The sequence below is a fragment of the Micrasema longulum genome, unplaced genomic scaffold, assembly GCF_059751315.1.
Source record: "Micrasema longulum isolate JH-2025_06_02 unplaced genomic scaffold, ASM5975131v1 h1tg001060l, whole genome shotgun sequence".
Classification (NCBI taxonomy): domain Eukaryota; kingdom Metazoa; phylum Arthropoda; class Insecta; order Trichoptera; family Brachycentridae; genus Micrasema; species Micrasema longulum.
In genome coordinates this window covers 426,830-446,799 of record NW_028278248.1, presented here as the reverse complement: position 1 = coordinate 446,799, position 19,970 = coordinate 426,830, and the positions used below count along the sequence as shown (strand labels likewise).

Here is a 19,970-nt window from a genome sequence, read left to right as displayed (position 1 = left end):
CTCAACAAAGGGGAGGGGAGGAAGGGAGGAGTATGAATTTACTAGGTACAGGGTGACCATTATAATGGGGCATTGTATAATGGGCTATATATATATTTTTTTTTAAAAAGGAATAACCCGCTTAGCTTCTATTTTTAGCCTTGTCAGCAGGTTAGATAGAGGGAATATGGAAGGAGGTAATGAAAAATACACCACAACACCCAGACCAATTGAGAAAAAAAACATTCTTGGATTTTTTTCTTGCAACTGGCGGGAATCGAACCCGCGACGCCAGTTTCACAGTTGGCCGTCTAACCAACTAATTTGATTATTGATTAAACGGACATTATTTTTCAATTGCTTTGTTGTTGTCTTCTAATAGTGCGGGTCCTATCGGCACGTTGGTTTTATATTTTCTAAGGTAAGTATTTTACAAGGAAATGCGTCTATTGTACATCGATGATTTATGCTAACCGCGTCTTCAGCTGGGGATCCAGTACTGACAAAGTTGATCTTGGCAATGACTCTCGGGGGAGCGAACTGCAGAGTGGCAATGGAAGAGATGACGGATTCCTCAGAACCGTGGCCGTTGGTGGTCACCGGATGTCTCTCACTGGGCCCCGCCTGACTGTTGTCACTAGAGGAGGTATCCATGGCAACCTATAACAGACAAAAGTCATAACTTAATCCACACAATTTGATTTATGTGTTTTGAAAAATATTCAAAAAATAATGTGGATCATACCTGTTCATTTGAGTGTAAGGCGTGCAGTCCTTTCTCTATTTGTTTCATTAGTGCCTTATGGTCATTCTGCAGGCCTGAAATGTTTATATGTTAGAGTATTAGAAGCAAACTTAGAAATCTCCATTTTTTTATTTTTTATTGAATATTTTTTTTTTTACAAAATACATTTTTGAAATACAAAATAGATAAATATACAGAACATCTTATATATAACGTTTCTACCTCTCTAATAAAGTAGATAATTGTGTTTAGAGAGGGAGTTCGTTTCACATTTTATTTTTTTTTATAAACAAAGTAAATTAAAATTAAAAATAAACAAGGTAAATTAAAAATAAAAAATAAACATTCTTTGGTATGGAGTCTAGGAAGGGGTGAGTCTTAAATGTTTTTTAATTTTAGTTTTAAAAGTTTGATAATTTTTTATAGATTTTAAGTTTTCCGGAAGTTTATTAAAGTTTTTTTTACCTATGTACGTATAATGGTTTAACGCTGCTGTTGTTTTACATCTGTGCAAAATTAAATTATTAGAAAATCTAGAGTTACTTGAATTTTGCACTTCAATTGTTTTTTCTTTAAAAGTTTGTAAGATAGAGGCTTTATTAAAAATTTCTTCAGTTGTTGGTATATTAAGTTCTTCGAATACTAGTTTTGATGGGTAAGTTCTGGGCTTTTAAGAATTATTTTTGCAATCTTTTTTTGAATAATAGAGAGTGATTTTAAGTTTGTCCTATAAGCTCCTCCCCAGCCTATAATTCCATACTGCAGAATTGACGAGTTACTGAGATATTTGTGAAAAACTTATAACTTTTTTTATAAAATATATACCATTTTGAAAAAAAAAGCCTTCATAATAAAAAGACTTTAAAAAAATAAGTGCAAAAGGAAAAAGATATACTTTATCTGGTCGGGGACAGAATAAATTTAAAAGATTAACCTTTCCAAGCCTAAAGGAGAAAAAAAGGCATTCTAGGAATACTCTAAATACGCTAAAATGCTGCAAATATGACATTAAAAAAGGCACTATGATTGTCATGGTAATGTTAATAAAACTGTACCCATAGTATTAAGAATAGTCCGGAAACCGCATACGAACATCAAACAGAAGGCGACTAAACTACTACTCTACTATAAATGAGTAGTTTTACGTTTTGACCCATTAGTTTCTTTGTAGACATCGCTCAGTACGCAACTCCTGATTTGAATTCAACTATGCCGTGTTGTGTTCTTTTAAAGTGTAGAAATACTTGCTAGGATCTTAAAGAAACAGGATGGGATCACATTTCATGTGTAATTAGCAAATGAACGTGTAAGTAGCAAATACATTACTTAAAAATTGAATTATTTTTCCACCCGTCAGATTGTCGAAGACATCAAATTGGACATTTCGTTAAAATTGCCAGGGTAGCAAATTTTTTTACCCTACTTTGCTCATCTAATGAGAGAACTAATGAAAATCGGACCTCGGATTAAACAACTCTGTAGTGGACATTTGACCGACATTATCTTTAAAACATCAAATATTATTTAACATGATATAAAAATATCCGTTTTATGTAAAATAAAATTTGTTTTATATTTTAAGTTCAAAGTTCATTAATTCAATTACTCTTATTAAATGACCCTTTACTTATTGACTCTGTTGTGTCGATCAATATTTCCATGTGCACAATAAAATTTTAGAGAAATCAAAAGATTGCTTTTTTTACCTTACATTTGTGTTATGACTATATTTTTTCCCATCGTGCAACAATACGCGGCGACATCGCGAATGCGCGCGGCGAAAGTGGGGCATAGTGGGGGGATTTTTTGACACAGTCCGATGTATTCAAATATGATTCTACGCTCCTTCTGGACTATTCTTAATTCTATGACTGTATCATAATATTTCTAGTTTTCTGAGAAATTAATAATTTTTTTCATGTTACATGGCATCGCGTTAATCTCATAGTGATGCCTTGAAGAGATCTTATGTCGCGCCACTCGTTAGCGGGGAGTTAGGGAGGGGAGTGCATGTAAAATGTAAAGCACCAAACCAAGTGTTTGTGGTTTTGGCAGGAAATTTGCACCCAAATAGCAAAAAGCACATGCGTAAACTGACTAATATATCAAAGATCATTAATCTGTAAAGAGATGAATTGTGATGTTTGATGAAAGAATTTGGCAGAAAAATATTTTAATAATTTTAATACCTTCTTAACATTATGGGACAGGATTATGCAAAAAATGAAATCAATAATAGTCAATTAACAAAAAAGTTATTGAAAAAATATGCTACCTGGGGGACCCTGGGCCCCGGAAATGTTAAATAAAACTTACATATAATCCTATGCCTTGCGTGTCGAACTTGGTAGACATCTATATCATTTCTGGGGAAGCCATCCACATCAACTAATGTATCTTCCATATTAACGCGATTCTAAAAACAAACATATTATTTTTAGTACCCATCATTATTGATGAAATATTTAGCATTCATCATCCCCCTTTCCGCACCCAGGGATTTATAGGAGACTGCATTGAAAAAACCAAATGTAGCGCAGTTCGGTCATCTGTTACATGAAGGTAAGGTGAGCAATGCCTTACGCATCAGGAGTCCGTCAAGAAACAATGAAATATTTCAGTTTAAAAAAACATTAAAATCAATGTTTCACATCCGCTCTGCCAGGAATCGAACCCAGGACCTTCATAATCGTAGAATGCATCAACCGGTACACAACGAGGTGGACTTATCTCGACTAGATTGCCATATTTAGGATTTTTATCTGAGCAGCCATCGAGTCGAACACTCGTCTGGCTCCATTTCGCACACATAACTGTATTTTTCATCCACCTGGATACAGTAACCAGCTATAGTAATAATAAATAAAAGACAGTACAGTTTTAACATAAAAGATAAAAAAAATATGAAAATAAACAAACCCTTTCCAGTACAAATCCAAGCTCGGATATTTCCGTTTCAATCTTCTGTTTCTCATCCATCAGCTTTAAAACTTGATCTCTCATATTGCCATCCATGTTTGCTACGACCATAATCTTTCAGTTGTTCTGTAACTGTAAAAGTAAGAAAATATTCCTGTATAATAATAACAAATGTCCACTTCTCAACTTCAAAACATCACTTTTGCGACTTTTTGACAGTCATTTTCCAAATTGCTAGTGTAAAATATCAAATATCCGTTTTATTGCCATTAGAAATTTTGTTTTATTCTTCTTCTTCTTCTATGCCATAGACCGACGTGGTATGTTCTCAGAGGGATTCTTCGCGGGACAAGAAAACAGATTTTCTCGTGTATTTTGTATGTAAATATACGAGATTACCACCCCATTTCTGATATTTCTAATCCAATTATAGCGCGTTTTTACGTACTAAATACGTGTTAAACGACGCTGTAAATGCGGTCGGAATACCAACCCAGCTGTTCTATCATTCCATTTTACAATAAACCCATAATTAACAAAAAAAATATCTTGTAAAAAACGCATATTCTGATAGCGTGTAATAAAATACAATAACTAGATACTATGCACAAAATTAAAATGAATATAAATCTTTCATGCATTTTTTTTATATGTAGTGTAACTATCCGATTCGCCTGCATGGTTGAAAATCTGTGATTTTCGTTTGTTCAAATTACTCGTACAAGGTGTCAACAGAGGTGCTTAAAAACATTCTTCTTCTTCTTCGTTTTTTCATGGCCTTTTCACATCTCAACTTGGGTGTTCTGGCCAGTGTCGAGTAGTTTTGTTTTTTTTTTTACATATATACACATGTGTTAGTAATATAATATGTAAAAGTTAGTATGTTAGTATTTAATATAATGTATACATATAATAATAAAACATATTTACAGCTTTACACCATTTACAACTAGATATTTACATAGGATTTTAAATACACGTTTATTGGGTGGGGACAGGAGAGTTAGAATATGAATAGGGAATGGGATATTGATATCAGAGAGGTCGGATAGGAAATCAGGATAACAATCATTTATGGGGCATCCAAAAAAAATATGGTTTAAATCTTCCTCATCTAGCTGACATTCGCAAATGGCAGAGTCCCGGACATGGATTCTGAACAGGTGAGAACCATTGCAGCAGTGCCCAATGCGCATTCTGCATATGGAGGATGTCTCAAACTTGTTCAGAATCACTTTGGAAAACCAAGGCTTTTCTGTAACATTTGGTTTCAGTTGGAAAAGATGTTTACCCTTGGCTTGGGAAGAGGCTACCCAATATTCTTGCCATGCGCGAAGTTGCTTCTCCTTCGTCATAACAAGGAGATCACCTAGTGGTAGTAAATTACTATAGGCAGGATCCCCGGAGTGGACCGCCTCCTTTGCTAACGCGTCCACTTTTTCGTTACCGGGAATACCACAATGGCTAGGGATCCAGGACATAACAATACTCTTATTGGATGCCTCTGATATAGAAAGAAGAAATCGAGTTTCCACGCAGAGCTCATCCTCGGGATAAAAGGATGGAGGGGATTTGATTTTTTGTAAGGCACTCAAGGAATCCGACAGGATTAGGAACTTGCTATATTGTGAGCTTAAGGCGTATTTGACAGCTTCTCGGATTGCGATACATTCTGCGGTAAATACAGATGCATTCTTGTGCAATTTGTACAATCTTTGAAAGTTGTTGTCTTCACAATATATAGCCGCACCCGTATGGGTTGCCGAATCTGACCGAGATCCATCAGTGTAGATAATTTTCCAACCTATCCATCTTGACGACCGAATACGGTTGAATGTACACCGGGGCTGTAGGTGGCTTTCGACTCCGAATGTGAGTTCAATACTTGGGGCATAAATAGAAGTTTTAAATGGGAAACGATAAAGGGGAAGAAGGTCTTTAGGATAAATGTTAGATTTGAAAGATTTGTAAAAATGAAAACTGTTGACTAGTAAAGGGGGTGGTTTATGAAACCAAAAAGATGAGGATGTCACGCAGTCAGAGAGAAATTGTACCTTTTTGAGGAGCAGGTTGTTTTTTTGGATAGAGCATTTTAGAAGAAATCTATCCGCCAAGTATTGTCTTCTCATACCAAGTGGGGGATCACAAGCTTCTACTTGTAAAGCGTTAATTGGAGATGACTTCATGGCTCCGACGACTAGTCTCAGACTTTGGGATTGGATCCGGTCAAGTCTTTGGAGATTCTTTTTTGAACAAGGTTCTAAAAGGAACGAGGCATAATCTAGATGGCTCCGGATATACGCAGTATAAAAAAGTCTCTGTATAAAAGGGTGGCTCCCCCACCATACTCGCGAGACTGCTCTTAACGTATTCAATCCGGCTTGACACTTGTTTACTATATGATTTATGTATGAGTTCCATGTAAGATGAGTGTCCAGAATTACTCCCAGGAACTTAATCTGGGACGTAAAAGGTACTATCTCATCTCCGTGTTGAATTTTTATGGTTGGGATTTTTCGCTGTCTACAAAAGGTTATGGCATTACTTTTACCAGTCGATAGATCCAAGCCATGTTCCACTAACCAATTCCTGATGTTTCTCATACCTAAATTTAGAGTATTTTCTAGATTATTTGGGTCCTTCCCATATGTATACATGAAGAAGTCGTCCGCGTATTGAAGCAAACTTGTCTCTGAGGGAACAATTCCGCTTATGTCATGCGTATAGATATTGAAGAGAATCGGGCTCAGGACAGAACCCTGAGGTAGTCCCTTGCTCAACTCTCTCTCCACCACAGCATGACCGCGAACACTGATTTCTACCTTTCTGGAGAGAATCAAATTTGCTATAAAGGAAGTGAGTTTTCGCGGGATTCCAATTCGTAGCATTTTAGCTTCTAGAATATGGATAATAACATTGTCATATGCACCACTTATGTCCAGACAGACACCTATAAGAAATTCTTTCTTAGTAAGAGCGGCTCTGATATCAGATGTCAGAACCGACACGCTTTCAATAGTGCTCTTTCTTTTCCTGAATCCAAATTGAGACTCGGGGAGAGTTTTCGAGCTCTCCACAAACCAGTCCAAGCGTTGTCTCACCATATGTTCCGCCACTTTCAACAGTGTGGAGGAGAGGGCTATGGGGCGGTAGGAAGACCCAAAGTTTGGGTCTTTGTTGGGTTTAAGGATAGGGATAATGGATTGGGTTTTCCATGAAGGGGGGATGTTTCCTGATTCAAAGATCATGTTGATCAATGATAGGATGTAGGAGAGGGTAGGATCACTGTTATGTTGGATAAAACTATACAGTATACCGTCCATCCCTGGAGCTGAGTCTGTGAGCCGGGTCAGAATAGTCTTCAGTTCATCTAAACTGAAGCTATGATCTAACCAGCTTCTATTTGTAAACTGGTACCAATAGGGAGACTCATTCCAGTTATTTGCGGTCTGCGGGGCTAATTTGTTGGCGAACTCCTCAACCCACCCTAGGGTCTCAGGACGTCTCACTGGTGGAGTGAAAGAACCTCTAAATCGACGTATCATGCTCCAAACAGTAGATATAGGCACGTCTCGTGATAAAGAGCAACAGAAGTTTTTCCATCCTTGTCGTTTCTTGTCTCTTAAGAGGCGTTTTGTTTTAGCTTCAACCTGTTTAAAACTCAACAGGTTTTCTAGGCTCATGTTTAAGGAGTAAACTTTAGCTTGCTTTTTCCTTTTCAAAACTGCCTCCGCACATTCGCTATCCCACCATGGGGCAGGGGGGGGTTTACTTCTATTGCCTTTCTCCTTTACAGGGACATGTTTGTCTGCTGCTTCGACGATGCATGATGACAATGCTTCATAGCACTTCACTACATTCTCTTTCGTCGGGGTGGGCAGCTCGTTCACTTTAAGTTCAATGTCGTCAGAGAAGTATCTCCATTTAACTCTTTCTGTAATGTATCTCGGTCTTCGTCTTCCCCCAGGGGATAGGCCACTTTGGCAATATCTATGGCTGGATATGAGGCTGACTACTATAGGGTAATGATCACTACCAATAGTGTCATCCTTAATTGACCATTGCACAGATGGTGCCATTGCAGCGCTGGAGATGGTGAGATCCACTGCACTGGGTCGCTGATTTGGAAGCTGAAGGCGCGTCGCGGAGCCATCATTAAGGACACACATATTCAGATCATCCAAGAGATCAACAATATCTCTTCCCAACCTGTCGCATGTCGGAGCACCCCACAGGGCATGGTGAGCATTAAAGTCACCAAGGATAAGGAACGGAGGGGTCAATTTTTGGAACAAAGATAAAAGTATCGATTTTGAGGGTTTGTTGGTTGGGGAGATATACATGGAAAGGATGGTCAAGTCATTAACCTTTGCAGCTGTCACTTGGAAAGGACAGCCATCAGTCTTGACATTAATAGGGATAAAGGGAAGGGAGTTTTTGATGAGGAGGGCAGAGCCACCCTTCCCATCCTCACGATCATCTCGCAGACAGTGGAATCCCCGGAATCTAATAGTAGATCCCGGGACCATCCACGTCTCCGAAATGGCCGCAATTGAAATAGATTCTTCTTGCAATGTATGCAAGAGATCTTCTTTTTTATTAAAAATGCTATGGCTGTTCCACTGCAGAATCCTCATCTGAGGAGCCATGGTGGTGGTTAAGTAGGGAGGTTATATTTAGAAGTTGATGGGCGACGTTGGACGGTATTTGTGGATTGTTTTGAAGGATCGATACTAGAATACTCAATATGGTAGATATAATTGTATTGTTCGATGTTGGGACTGTGCTAGGAAAAGCATTCCCATTAGAACCAGATGGAAGTTGTCCATTCGGGAAATACAGAAGTGAAGGGTCATGATGAGGAACATTAGGTTTGGAAGGTAGTTTTTTTGACCTCGACTTCCTCTCTACTGATTTTTTGTAGGATATTGGCGCGGAGGGCGCGGGCATAACAACATTGACATTCGGTTTTGTCGTTTTAGAGACGATTTCTGCATAGGAAATCGTCGCTTTTCCGAACATTTTAGAAGCTTCAATATATGAAATGTTTCTGTCAGCCATCGTGTGTTTTATGTTTTGTTGCCTTTTAAGCTCAGGGCACAGCTTGCTGGTGGCAGAGTGGTTACCAGAACAATTGAGGCATTTTATATCTTCTGCCGCCACCGTGCAGGATTCCCCATTGTGTGAGGAGCCACACTTGTAACAGCGCACAAGGGATCTACAGACAGTATTTGTATGTCCGTACTTACAGCATTTAAAACACTGAATTGTCGGAAATACGTAGAGTTCTACGGAGAGGGACACATTGAAGATGGAAATGTGGGAAGGTAGAGATTTTGAGTCGAAGGTCAAAACCACCGTGTGGGAGGGTTTCCATTCGACTACGTCACCATTACTCGATCTGTAATTCAGTCGTCGAGCCTTGATTACTTTTCCGAATCCATGAGGTACCTCGGCATTCTCCACAATGTCCTGTTCAGACCAGTGCGAAGGGATGCCTTTGGTAACACCTTGTTTAGTTACTAGGAAAGTCGGAATGAAAACGTTATAATTATCTTTTTTAGCTATTTCTGATTTTACGAACGTATTGGCTTCGTTTGCCGTCTTAAACTCCACAGAAATACGGTTACGGCCGACGGACTTGATTCCGTTCCAGGCAGTCCGAATATTGTTTCTATGAAGAAATCGACCGAAGTCAATATCGTACAAGTTGGTTTGGGTGACGCCGTCTACTTGTACTTTTGTTACATGTACGATAAATGGAGCACGATCCATTCCATTGTACATGCGGGATTGGACTTTGGTAGGTGTGGTAATAGGCGATAAAGTGTTTGTGACCTCTGGAGTACCTGGGTTTGTAGAAGCTGAGGGTCGGGGGCTAGGTGTTTTGTGTGGGAGGGGGCGGTCTGACTCAGAACTCGATTTCCTCTCCGAATTTATAAGTTTGAGTTTTTTTGATTTAGGCCTTATTGTAACAAATTCGGCGGGATCTGGAACAGTGTCCATTGTACCGCACGACGAATCTAATTGAGATCCATCCGGTGGATCCGGAGGTTTCTCTTTATCGTTCATTTATAACAAGTTGTAAAAACCAAAAAAAAATTTGGCTACACGTGTATGGAAAAAATAATTGTTACCTGGTTATTAGGTTTCGGGACAGAGAACGAAAACAAACACAAACTACTGAAAACACTTAATAATAGATAAAATTGTATGTACACCACTCTTTTTTTAACCCAATTAGTGAATTATTTCGACTTTTTAAGGAAAAAACACAATAATTATTATCTAAGACAAACAAAAACGACCGCCACCACTGTTAGTCATAGACAATCCGCTTAAAAACATTAAAATTCTTATGATATCAACTTTCAAGACTCGGTTTACGATGCATTGGTGTCATGTCGAAAATTCATACTTCGCGACGTTGATTTGGTTCGATTCAGACAATATTTATTTGATTCCATCAGGGCCGGCAACAGAGGGAGCAAATGCCCAGGGGCCTGGGTCCGAACCAAGAAATATTGTTTTTTTAAATTTGTTTAACTTATTTATTCATTGAATTTGCATACAAATTACTATTAAAATAATAATAAAAATAGAAAAAACAGGGCCCTAGAAACTTTTTTGAATAAGTTTTAAATCTCGCGTTACGACAGTGAATTTATGCGTAGAAGAAGTTCAGCCCTACAGAAAATTGGATATAAAAAATGCATTCTTGCGCGTGGTAAAAATAAAAGCATTAAATTTTAGGGCAAAGTTTCTTGAAAATGTATGAAATAAATAATAACAATTATTTTAATAAAAACGAACTACTTTGCAGGACGCCATAGTTCTTTCGAATCAACCAATGATGAGAGAGTTGTAAAAGGTTTCCGGTTTACGGTAAGTCAACTGACGAATCAGCAGAACTCTTTGAGAAGAAGGGGAAGAGAACTTGAGACGCCACACACGCCTATTTAAAATAAAATTATAAACGATTGAAATCTCTCACAAAAAAATTCTCAATAAATATTGCAAATTAAGGGGGTAGAGGGGCCCGTAACCCTTGTTACCCAGGGGCCCAAGAATCCTCTCACCGGGCCTGGATTCAGTTCTGTATTGGATTATAAAAATAAGTGAGAGCTGAGTTTGCTTCGATTCTCGAAGAGTGGTTTCAAGATCAAAGAGTATTATTTTTAATCGGCGATTTACAATCTGTGTTTTTGTTTTTGCTTAAAATGAGCAATAATTTTAATTTTATTAACATAGTATAGCTTAATCTCTTAAAAGTGATTTATGCTTTTATTATTATCCGTTTTTATTCCGAGTACTTCTACAATAAATTGCACGGCAGTCTTCCAATTGTCGAGAGAAATGTGAAGAGGGGCAGTTTATATTTTCTTTTGTATTCTTGAGACATCTGAAGCACTAAGAATTGCTTGTTTGCCATGTTTTTTTGTAATTGAACTAATAAATAATAAATATTTGTAGATCTCTTACATATTCAGCGGGTACATAAAATGTTTTATCTTAAATACTAAAGAGTTTTTTCAGTAAATATAATAAATCAACCAAAAGTTTTTTTACTAATATAAAGCAACGGTAAAAATATAAAAAACTAAAAATTGAAAATATTTTAATGTTCGTTACGCAAAACGCTACATGGCTGTCTTGCAAATCTCATAAAAAAATAAGCTAAGCATTTTAAAACACTGTTCCCGAAAAAAAAAACGCTGTCAAAAACGTTATCATAATCAATTGTTAAATAAATTGTCACGTGCCGAATTATAATTTAAGTTTACTTTAATATTTTATATTGTGAAAAAACACAATAGTTTTGATAATTTCTTTTCGTGTTCCCAACCATGTCACCAGAAGTCAAAATCTTATATTTACAAAATCGTCTAAGAGAAACCTTTGTTTGTATGCTCTTATGTCCAGAATGTATAGATAAGTCAATTCGTCACACAACTTGGAATTCTTTGGGATAGATCTTCCAGCTTTTTGTAAATTTCATCACCATTAAAACAGTGTGGGATGAAAATGGATTGGTATGGTTTGGCTCGAAGTCTTATATGTCTATCATTTTTATGAATCATATTGTATACCATTATTGTATTGCCCGTGTTTGTTTTTGCTACATAGTTTTATGTTCTTTTTGTCCAGTTTCTTGCACATATCTATGTTTCTTCATGTAACTGTCGTAATTAGCATAAAAAAGTAATTTATTAAATGCTGTTTTCTTTTTCATACCTTTACTTTGTCTTTCCGATAAAATTTATTTCATTATATTTACAACGCATAAAAACGTTTACATACATGATTTTTAAAATTCCATAAGAGATAAGTAGGTACCTACTTGGAAAAATTAGAATATCCAGTGACAAAAACATTTGCATTCTGGTAGCACCGCGAACGGTTCATTCAAACTTCAAACAAGAAATTCAAATTATTTCAGTTTGTTTCGGTCGCGTATTTTTATCAGTGCGGAACACGCTTCGCAGTTTGATTTTTAAATTTTGACGTTTTATTTCGTGTGAATATAAACTTAAGAGAGTGACTATTTGCTGTTACACAAGTATACATTATTTTAGCGATGGATAACATAGATCCCTTCACTCAGGTACACAGGAGTCTTTGTTTTCCAAATCCGAATATTCGGTCCATCATGTTGACATTTGCATTGCAACGGTTTTGACACATTACCCTTCATAGTTTGAAGTTTGAAAGTTTCTCGGGATGATATGATTTTTGTTAATTTGATTATATTTACGTTTCAGCGTATGTTAGAACGGGCGAGACTACGAAAAGAAAAGTTGGAGGCCAAACTGCCGCCGTCAGAGAGACCCGCCCCGAGGGAGAGGAAACCGCTGTCGGAAAGTAATCATACGGCTCCCGCGTCCCGTATATTTTCTCCTCCGAAGGCGGCTGCCGAAGAGACGGATTCTCCAGCGAAAACGACGGTTTTGGGAAGAAAGTTGACCATTAATTCGCCACAGAAGGCAAAGACCACCAGAACTGTAACAAACGATACGGATTCTGGCGTTGCAGTGGAAATCAATATAGTTCATCAAAATAACGTGCAAGTTGATGTTCAGGTAGAGGAAAGAGAGATGACCCTCTGCCAGTATCTTAAAGAAAAGGAATGTGCCAAAATGAGTGATAAATCATCTAAAAATGGAGGCAATAGTTGTGGTATGTTTATTTTTCGTACATAAAAAAGCGTGTGTAAATTCTTACTGTTGTCATCATCAAACCTCATTCTGCATCTGGTGGTGCATACGGAACTGCATTGTAAAAGTACATGCCGTGTATTTCGATTATGTGTTACAGGAGGTGAGGTGATCGGCCTTACGCTTCAGGTGCCAGGAATCGAACCTGGGACCTCAAGCATGGTACAGACTTGTATCTACTCAGTTTTCTTATCTATAATTTTTACCTGAGAGCAGCCATCGAGTCGAATGCACCCGTCCTGGATTCGGGTTCTATTAACATTGTTCGCGCCACATTCTACTTTACATTTGTAATTAATTATTTAATTGCCACTTTTTCTCAAATTGAAACACTTTTATTTGTTAGTCGTGATGTTTATAATTCAAGGGTTAGGTTTTAACTTATCTGATATCACCCACTCTTAATGTTCATTACGCATTGACAATGGAACATGAAAAAAAAGAAAAATATTGTGAAAACCTCCAAAACAAAAATATCATTCATAAACCACAAACGAAGTTGTAAATTGTAATGAGGTCCCGAGCCAGTATTAGCTGAGTTCACAAAGCTTGGATTTTTTACATTGGGTGTACTAAGACACTAATGCCCAGCGGCATCCGTCCTAAGTTAGCCGCCGGTTAAGATTTTACATTGGGTGTACTAAGACGCTAATGCCCAGCGGCATCCGTCCTAAGTTAGCCGCCTGTTAAGATTTTACATTGGGTGTACTAAGACGCTAATGCCCAGCGGCATCCGTCCTAAGTTAGCCGCCTGTTAAGATTTTATTACTTTAGTTCTTATTTCAAAAATTATGTTTTTAAATGACTGAAGAATTTTCGCTCAACCCTTGACAGCATTTTTACTCTATGTCTGAGAAATAACTTGTTATGAAAGTGGAAAAATGTGGAAATCTGTAAACTAAAATGCCAACAACACGGAGGCGGCCTCCGTGGTGTAGTGGCCAAGACGCTTGACTCACGCACGGAAGGTTCCGGGTTCGATTCCCGGTGAGAACCCAAAAATTAAAATGTGATTTTTCTTAAGCCTGGGTATTCTGCGATGTAATTCACCACTGTAATTGGGCCTCCTGGCCTGCTGTGGTGCTAAAATAAAATAAATAAAACAAATGTTTCCTCATTACATCCGAGATCTCGCTTTTTATGTGATCGTTATAACCAAGTTCGATTGTATTTTATTAAAATTCACCGCTTAATGCGTTTATTGTCAATTTTTTCTCATTGGATCCACTCAGCGGCTCTTTGTTCTCATAGGATCCGCATATATCACGACTTTCTTATTTTTTTGAATATTAATTTCAGATTGGACTGTAGTTTTTTTTTTTTTAATTTTTTTTTATTATATTGAAAACATATTATACATAATTATATACAATATTCCCAAGGAGTTTTTAAAAAAAAAACTCATTTAGGGACATACAGATAATAATTTTTTTAGAGACGTTTTTAAATTTTAAACTATAACTATTAGTTGATGGTTTGAAATCAGTCCTATTTAACTAACGAACCGGTACACTTTTGTTGCTGACTTTTTTATAGGGACACCATATCTCCTACCATATCGATCGTGCTCCGAAGGCTTCAAACCGCAGTTTCGGAAAAAGTGGTTTTATTATTTTGAATGTGTTTTAAACCAATGTGTAGGTCTTGTACACATTCTAGGAAAAGGAATTGATGTGAAAACGTCTATTGACTTGAATCCTTTTGCCAGAATGTCAATGTCAATCGCATAAATCACATTGAATCAGTCCAACATCGCTTGCTTCGAAAAATAGCGTGGATGCTTGGACTAGATGGAGGTAATTATTCTTCTGCTGAAATAGAGTCGATGTTAAATATTTCTAGTCTACAAAAACGTAGAACTAATATTGACTCCATATATATGTTCGGCATACTAAATGGTAAAATCGACGTTCCATCATTACTGGGACAAGTAAAATTCAATATTCCGACTCGTAGATTGAGAAACAATGAAGTACTGTTCATCGGTCACCATAGAACAAACTATGGCCTTAATTCTCCAATGACCCGTCTTTGTCGTATTGTTAACTCAAGACAAGATTTGGACTTTTTTGGTTTAAGTCTACAACGATTTAAACGAGCAATAAATAAATATTCCAGATCTTGTCTTGATGTCCCTTATGTTTGTCAATGCTTCTTTTCTTTTTTTTTATGTTTTAATCTATTCTTTTATTGTAATATTTAAACCCTATAAATTGTATACATGGACAATGTCCGTTAATAAATAAATAAATAGAATGTGTATAGACTTATGTAATCAATTTATTTTAGATAGTTGTACAAGTAAAATTTGAACACCTAGTTATACCTTAACTAACAAACAATATATTTACAAAAATAATTTCAAAAACAAATCGTTGTTATAAAATCCAGACACATAACAATGTAATTGGTTTAAAATTGATTTGAATGAATGAAATAGCTTGTTCTGGAATTGCAGTTTGAAGCCTTTGACCTGAACAGGGTTGATTAAATGAGGAACTTCAGCCCTATGGGAAATTGGATACAAAAAATGTTTTCTTATGGCGGTAAAAATTAGAGCATTAAGTTGTAAGGCAAAGTTTCTTGAAAATGTATTAAAAAAAGGAACTAATATGATCATCGCCCCTAGTTCATATCAACCAATGATAAGAAAGCTGTGAAATATTTCCGGTTTACGAACCGATTGGCAGAACTGAACGAGAATAAGTGGAACAGAACTTATGACGTCACGTGCGGAGTAACTTCACAAATAAAAAACCTCGAAAAATCACGTCACTGCTAATACGATACATAAAAATTAAAAAAAAAAATTTGGCTGAGTTCTATTGACAAATGAAAAAATACCACTGAACTTCCTCATTACTTCAGCTTCACGTAGGCTATAGCCGTCACCATCGCAAACATGTTAATAACTAAAATATTATTTTGTTTCAGAATCTGCAGGGAGTTATTATACGGCCAATAGTTACAGCTCTTCCGATGGCAGTCGCAAGGCAGATATCTCCGACGAAGGAAAAAGTAAACTCAAAAGACTCGGAAAACTCTATTCTGGTAATTAAGTTTCTTAAATCTTCAGTGCATTTGCCTACCATGCGCGAGGTCTCATGGTTGACACGAAATATTTATTTAAAATGGTGTTTTTACACTGGAACATTTCTTCATGCAACAAAAAATGAATGATCAAGATACGCTGCGATCGGTGTACCAATGCAGTGCCTTATGAACCAGTAGGTGCGGAAAGAGAGTGATGATTTATGTTCATTTTAGTGAGTTTCTTCACATAACTGTTGGCTTAGGCCGTATATGTAAATGTAGGATTTAGATTGTTAATGGTTGTTGGAACTCCTATCCCAGTTGGAGATTGACAGAAGACACTAGGTTAATGAATAATGATTTGAATTATGTCGCGTGAGTGTTACGCGATGAGGTTTTGAACTCGTGCTTGAACTACATGCTTGAACTGAGTGACTGCGTTGAGCTGACTTGTTGGGCTGACTGGGCGTTACCACGCCTGTGGTCTCTTTATAGTCCACATTCCTTTATTCATCATGTCTTCATGGGTGAATGTACTTCAGACTGTTGATCTTATGTAGGCGGACGTTTTATGCACAATACTGTTAGTCTCGCAGAATATGTTGTATCGCATTCAATATAAAATGATGACTCGCTCCATCGGTCGTCGATCTATATTTCAGGTGAAATCATGCACGTGTGTGTATCATCGATCAATGTACTACGAACCCTACATATATAATAAATAATTAAATAACTTTTCTAATGATGACATTTGTTTTTACAGATGATGGCTCTCCTTCCTCCCCTATCAACGGTCGTACCGAGTTAAACTTTACCTCTGAGGTAAGTCGACCGACACCATCGAAGAAAGCGGTCACCATTGCTCCATCGGAAACGAGCAGTAGCGATACAGATGAGCCTCGTAGAAATTTGAGAACCCGACACGCCACAAGCCGATTTGCCGCGCTGGCCAGTCATATCAATAACTTCGAAGATGACACGAGGCATTTCAATTTTGTAAGTTTTCAATTCAATTAATTGATTAATTTAAATAGAACACATACATTACAAACATACATTCATTACGTACATATTATAAAAAAAGAAGAAAATACATAAAAGAGACTCGTGTCAAAGTAGTAGGAGAATCCTGCTCCAGGAAACCCCTTCAGATACATGGAGCAGATCAATATCCAGAGCGATGTTGTTCAGCATAGCTGTAGCCCTTCCAACAGGCATAACCATCGACAGGTTGATCCTGTATATCGGAATAAGAAACAATCTATGCTGACTCTGTCTTAGGTAATTATCAGGAATAAACAAACCAATGCTCATCATAATCTCAGGGTTATCGACCATACCATGCAACAATCGATAAAAATGTTTATTCAAATACACATTCCTTCCAGTCTCTAAACTGTTGTAGCCAAACATACCCTGGAGAAACTCAGTCGGGTAGAGAAGTGGAAAAACAGGAATGAAAGTAGGCTAAATGCTTTCAAAATGCGATCTCTCAGGCGAATGTGTGGTAAAACTATGTACGATAGATGCATAAATGTCGAGATCTGTACATTATGTAAGGCTGAGGTAGGCATTATCGACAAATCAAGAAAAAAGCTCTGCGCTGGTTTGGACATGCAGACTGAATGGACAGCGAAAAAACTGCTAAAAATATGCAGTAAACAATGCGAATGTTGATGGATGCAGGAATTGAAGAAGACCGAGAAAGGCATGGCATGACCAAATTCAACAAATACTTGAAGATGGACATGTCAAAAGTCAGAATAATCTTGCGCACATGCATGAGAAGATGCATGAATGTAAAGAATGCAAGATCTGTATGCTAAGATAAAGTGATCTGGCATTCTTTCCTCTTTGCCTACCCTTACGGGGAAACGGCGTGATGGTTTGTTGTTGTTATATTACTTTAATGTTTTGTTTCATTTTGTCCTCAGAATTCGAAAGATAAACATACGTCATCTGCCTCATCTGTGGCATCGTCGAGAGCTTCTTCAGTGGCTGCACCCAAACCGCCAACTGTTACATCCGCTAAGCACAGTCCGGCATCGACGTCCACGGCGAACAACAGAAGCCCAAAATCGACGCTTCTGTCTAAAAACAGAAGTCCTAAAACCACCTCTCCCATCCCTCGACCGGAGACTAAGAGAGATAGTCCCAGAGTCACAAGACTCTCGAGCGGTAGTTCCAAAACCCCCTCTAAACCATCGCCCAAGGCTCCGTCTCCGAGAACATCTATCGTCAATAGTAAAACGTATAAGAAGAATGATGCTTGCGAGCATAAGAAAGGTTTTCAAGTGCAAATAGTTGGAACCAGTCCTAAGAGGAATGCGGCTTACTCTGCGGGGGGTACCACTTCTAATAGTAAATGGGACAAAACTATTTTGGCAGACCTGGTAAGTACTGATTTTGATTTAGCCCAGATTAGATTAAAACATTTTAAACAAAATATTATCAGTTTTATTTTTTTTAATATTAAACTTTCATTTTTATTTTTCAGTAACATTGACTTGTATATTTTGCATTGTTTGAACCCACAAATTAAAATAATACGCTAGTTTAAAACGCAACGGTTTTTATAATAGCTTTTTATATTCTGTTTTAACAATAAACTATTTATGCCTTGATAATGGAATAGTAATGTGAATAAATAATAATTCATTTAATTAAATTCAATCACTTTGTTTTTAACGACTTTTTATTTATTTAATTACCAACTGGTTTCGGAGTTACGCATACTCATTTATCAAGGTATAATTGAGAATTATACCTTGAAACAACAATTCTTTTCTGGGCCTTTTTTGCATGTCAATTATATTGTACATATTTGTATGTCCATTAATGATTTTCAGGTTTTAATTTTTCTTACATGCGCTAATCAATTTTTGTTTTTTTTTTTCGTGAATTTTAGTTGGTTTATACTCAATGTGCAATAATAACATTTTTTATTACGCACATCAAAGCTACACTTTTTCTTGATTTTTTATTTTATGGTACAAACTTGAATAAAACTGATTTGACTATTGTTGTTTTACTTGCTTTTATTTATAATGTCCGATGTTTAAAATATTTTTTTCTCTAGATACTTTGGCCATTGTGTGAAAAAATAATTTGTGTCTAATGAAATATTAAACACGTCCTTGTAAAAATTCTAATATCTCCTTATATCTAATTTATTTTCTTCATCCATTGATTTGTGGTACGAAAATGTCAATAAAAAGAGACAGAGTCTGATCTATCATAGGTTCAGTTGGCACAAAGAACTGGGCACTTGCTAACAAGGAAAGGAAGAATAATATGCTCGTAATAAACGTGTATATTTCTGTCCCTTTTCAATAAGTGACGGGTGCTAGATCCCTTTAGACCCGGCGCTGAAACATGTCTGCCAATTTTTTTTCATATATAAATCGGGTTGTGGTCCTGTGGCTAGTGTCTCGGACTCACGGAACAAAGGTCCGTGGTTCGAATCCCACTCTACCCCAACTCGATTCCATTTTCTAATAGTGAGTTATTTACAACTCGTTGAAAATGGCCCTCAAAATTAAATATTTGGGTAAATCATAAGAACGCAAATATTTCTTTTTATTAAAAAAAAAAAAAAAAAAAAAAATCATTTTGCTGCCCTAGTTCTTGTGTGTTCAATAGACCATTTTGCAAATTATACAAAAGACATTTTATTTGTTTTTAAAGTCAAATAAGTAAAATCAGTGAGTGGAGAGATGTTTTTATTATTCTTTTTGCTGTCTTGTGAAATTCGTTATTTGGTAATGAGCCCATACTTGCGACGTGTGTAGTGTGTACCCTCACATGTAATTTTAATTCTGTTTTTGTTTTAATAATGTTATTTAAAAACGCCAATATAGCTTGTATGGATGTGGGTCTATAGATATTATGCCAAATGTATTTATTGATATATTTTTTTTATTACACTGTTTTTATCACATTGACATATCAATACACAGACGCGCCCTATAGAGTAAAATATTTCAAAAAGTAAACACGAAAACTTTCCCATAGTTTATTTATCTATGTATGTATTAATTTATTCATACAAATACATACCTGCGGCCCAGTGTTGA

At 36.7% G+C, this 19,970-nt stretch overlaps 3 protein-coding genes across 3 annotated transcripts in view; 1 reads left to right on the top strand and 2 right to left on the bottom strand.

Annotated features, from left to right (window-relative positions):
- Window positions 1-453: 453 nt before the first annotated feature.
- Window positions 454-3,772, bottom strand: LOC148277262 (26S proteasome non-ATPase regulatory subunit 9-like; the record flags this gene model as incomplete). The annotated part of the gene is made up of 4 exons (XM_088233137.1): window positions 3,644-3,772; window positions 3,041-3,140; window positions 725-798; window positions 454-639 (listed from the first exon to the last, which is right to left on the bottom strand). Coding segments are annotated over exons 1-4 (471 nt in total), but the record flags the coding sequence as incomplete, so codon positions are not given.
- Window positions 3,773-4,541: 769 nt separating this feature from the next.
- Window positions 4,542-9,942, bottom strand: LOC148277261 (uncharacterized). Its single transcript, XM_088233131.1, has one exon. The coding sequence runs from the start codon at window positions 9,713-9,715 to the stop codon at window positions 8,252-8,254; it is 1,464 nt and encodes a 487-aa protein (XP_088089257.1). The 5' UTR covers window positions 9,716-9,942; the 3' UTR covers window positions 4,542-8,251.
- A 2,139-nt stretch (window positions 9,943-12,081) lies between these two features.
- The window catches only part of LOC148277260 (anillin-like), a 96,457-nt gene continuing 88,568 nt past the window's right edge, over window positions 12,082-19,970 (top strand). The window contains exons 1-5 of the mRNA XM_088233136.1: window positions 12,082-12,248; window positions 12,406-12,820; window positions 15,793-15,909; window positions 16,658-16,716; window positions 17,829-18,287. Of these exons, the coding sequence (XP_088089262.1) occupies window positions 12,222-12,248; window positions 12,406-12,820; window positions 15,793-15,909; window positions 16,658-16,716; window positions 17,829-18,287 (1,077 nt within the window). The 5' untranslated portion in view covers window positions 12,082-12,221. The remainder of the gene's footprint in view (window positions 12,249-12,405; window positions 12,821-15,792; window positions 15,910-16,657; window positions 16,717-17,828; window positions 18,288-19,970) is intronic.

What these genes read in the sequence shown, in the direction of transcription:
- LOC148277261 (XM_088233131.1), bottom strand. Translation starts at nt 9,715, where the DNA reads ATGAACGATAAAGAGAAACCTCCGGATCCACCGGATGGATCTCAATTA.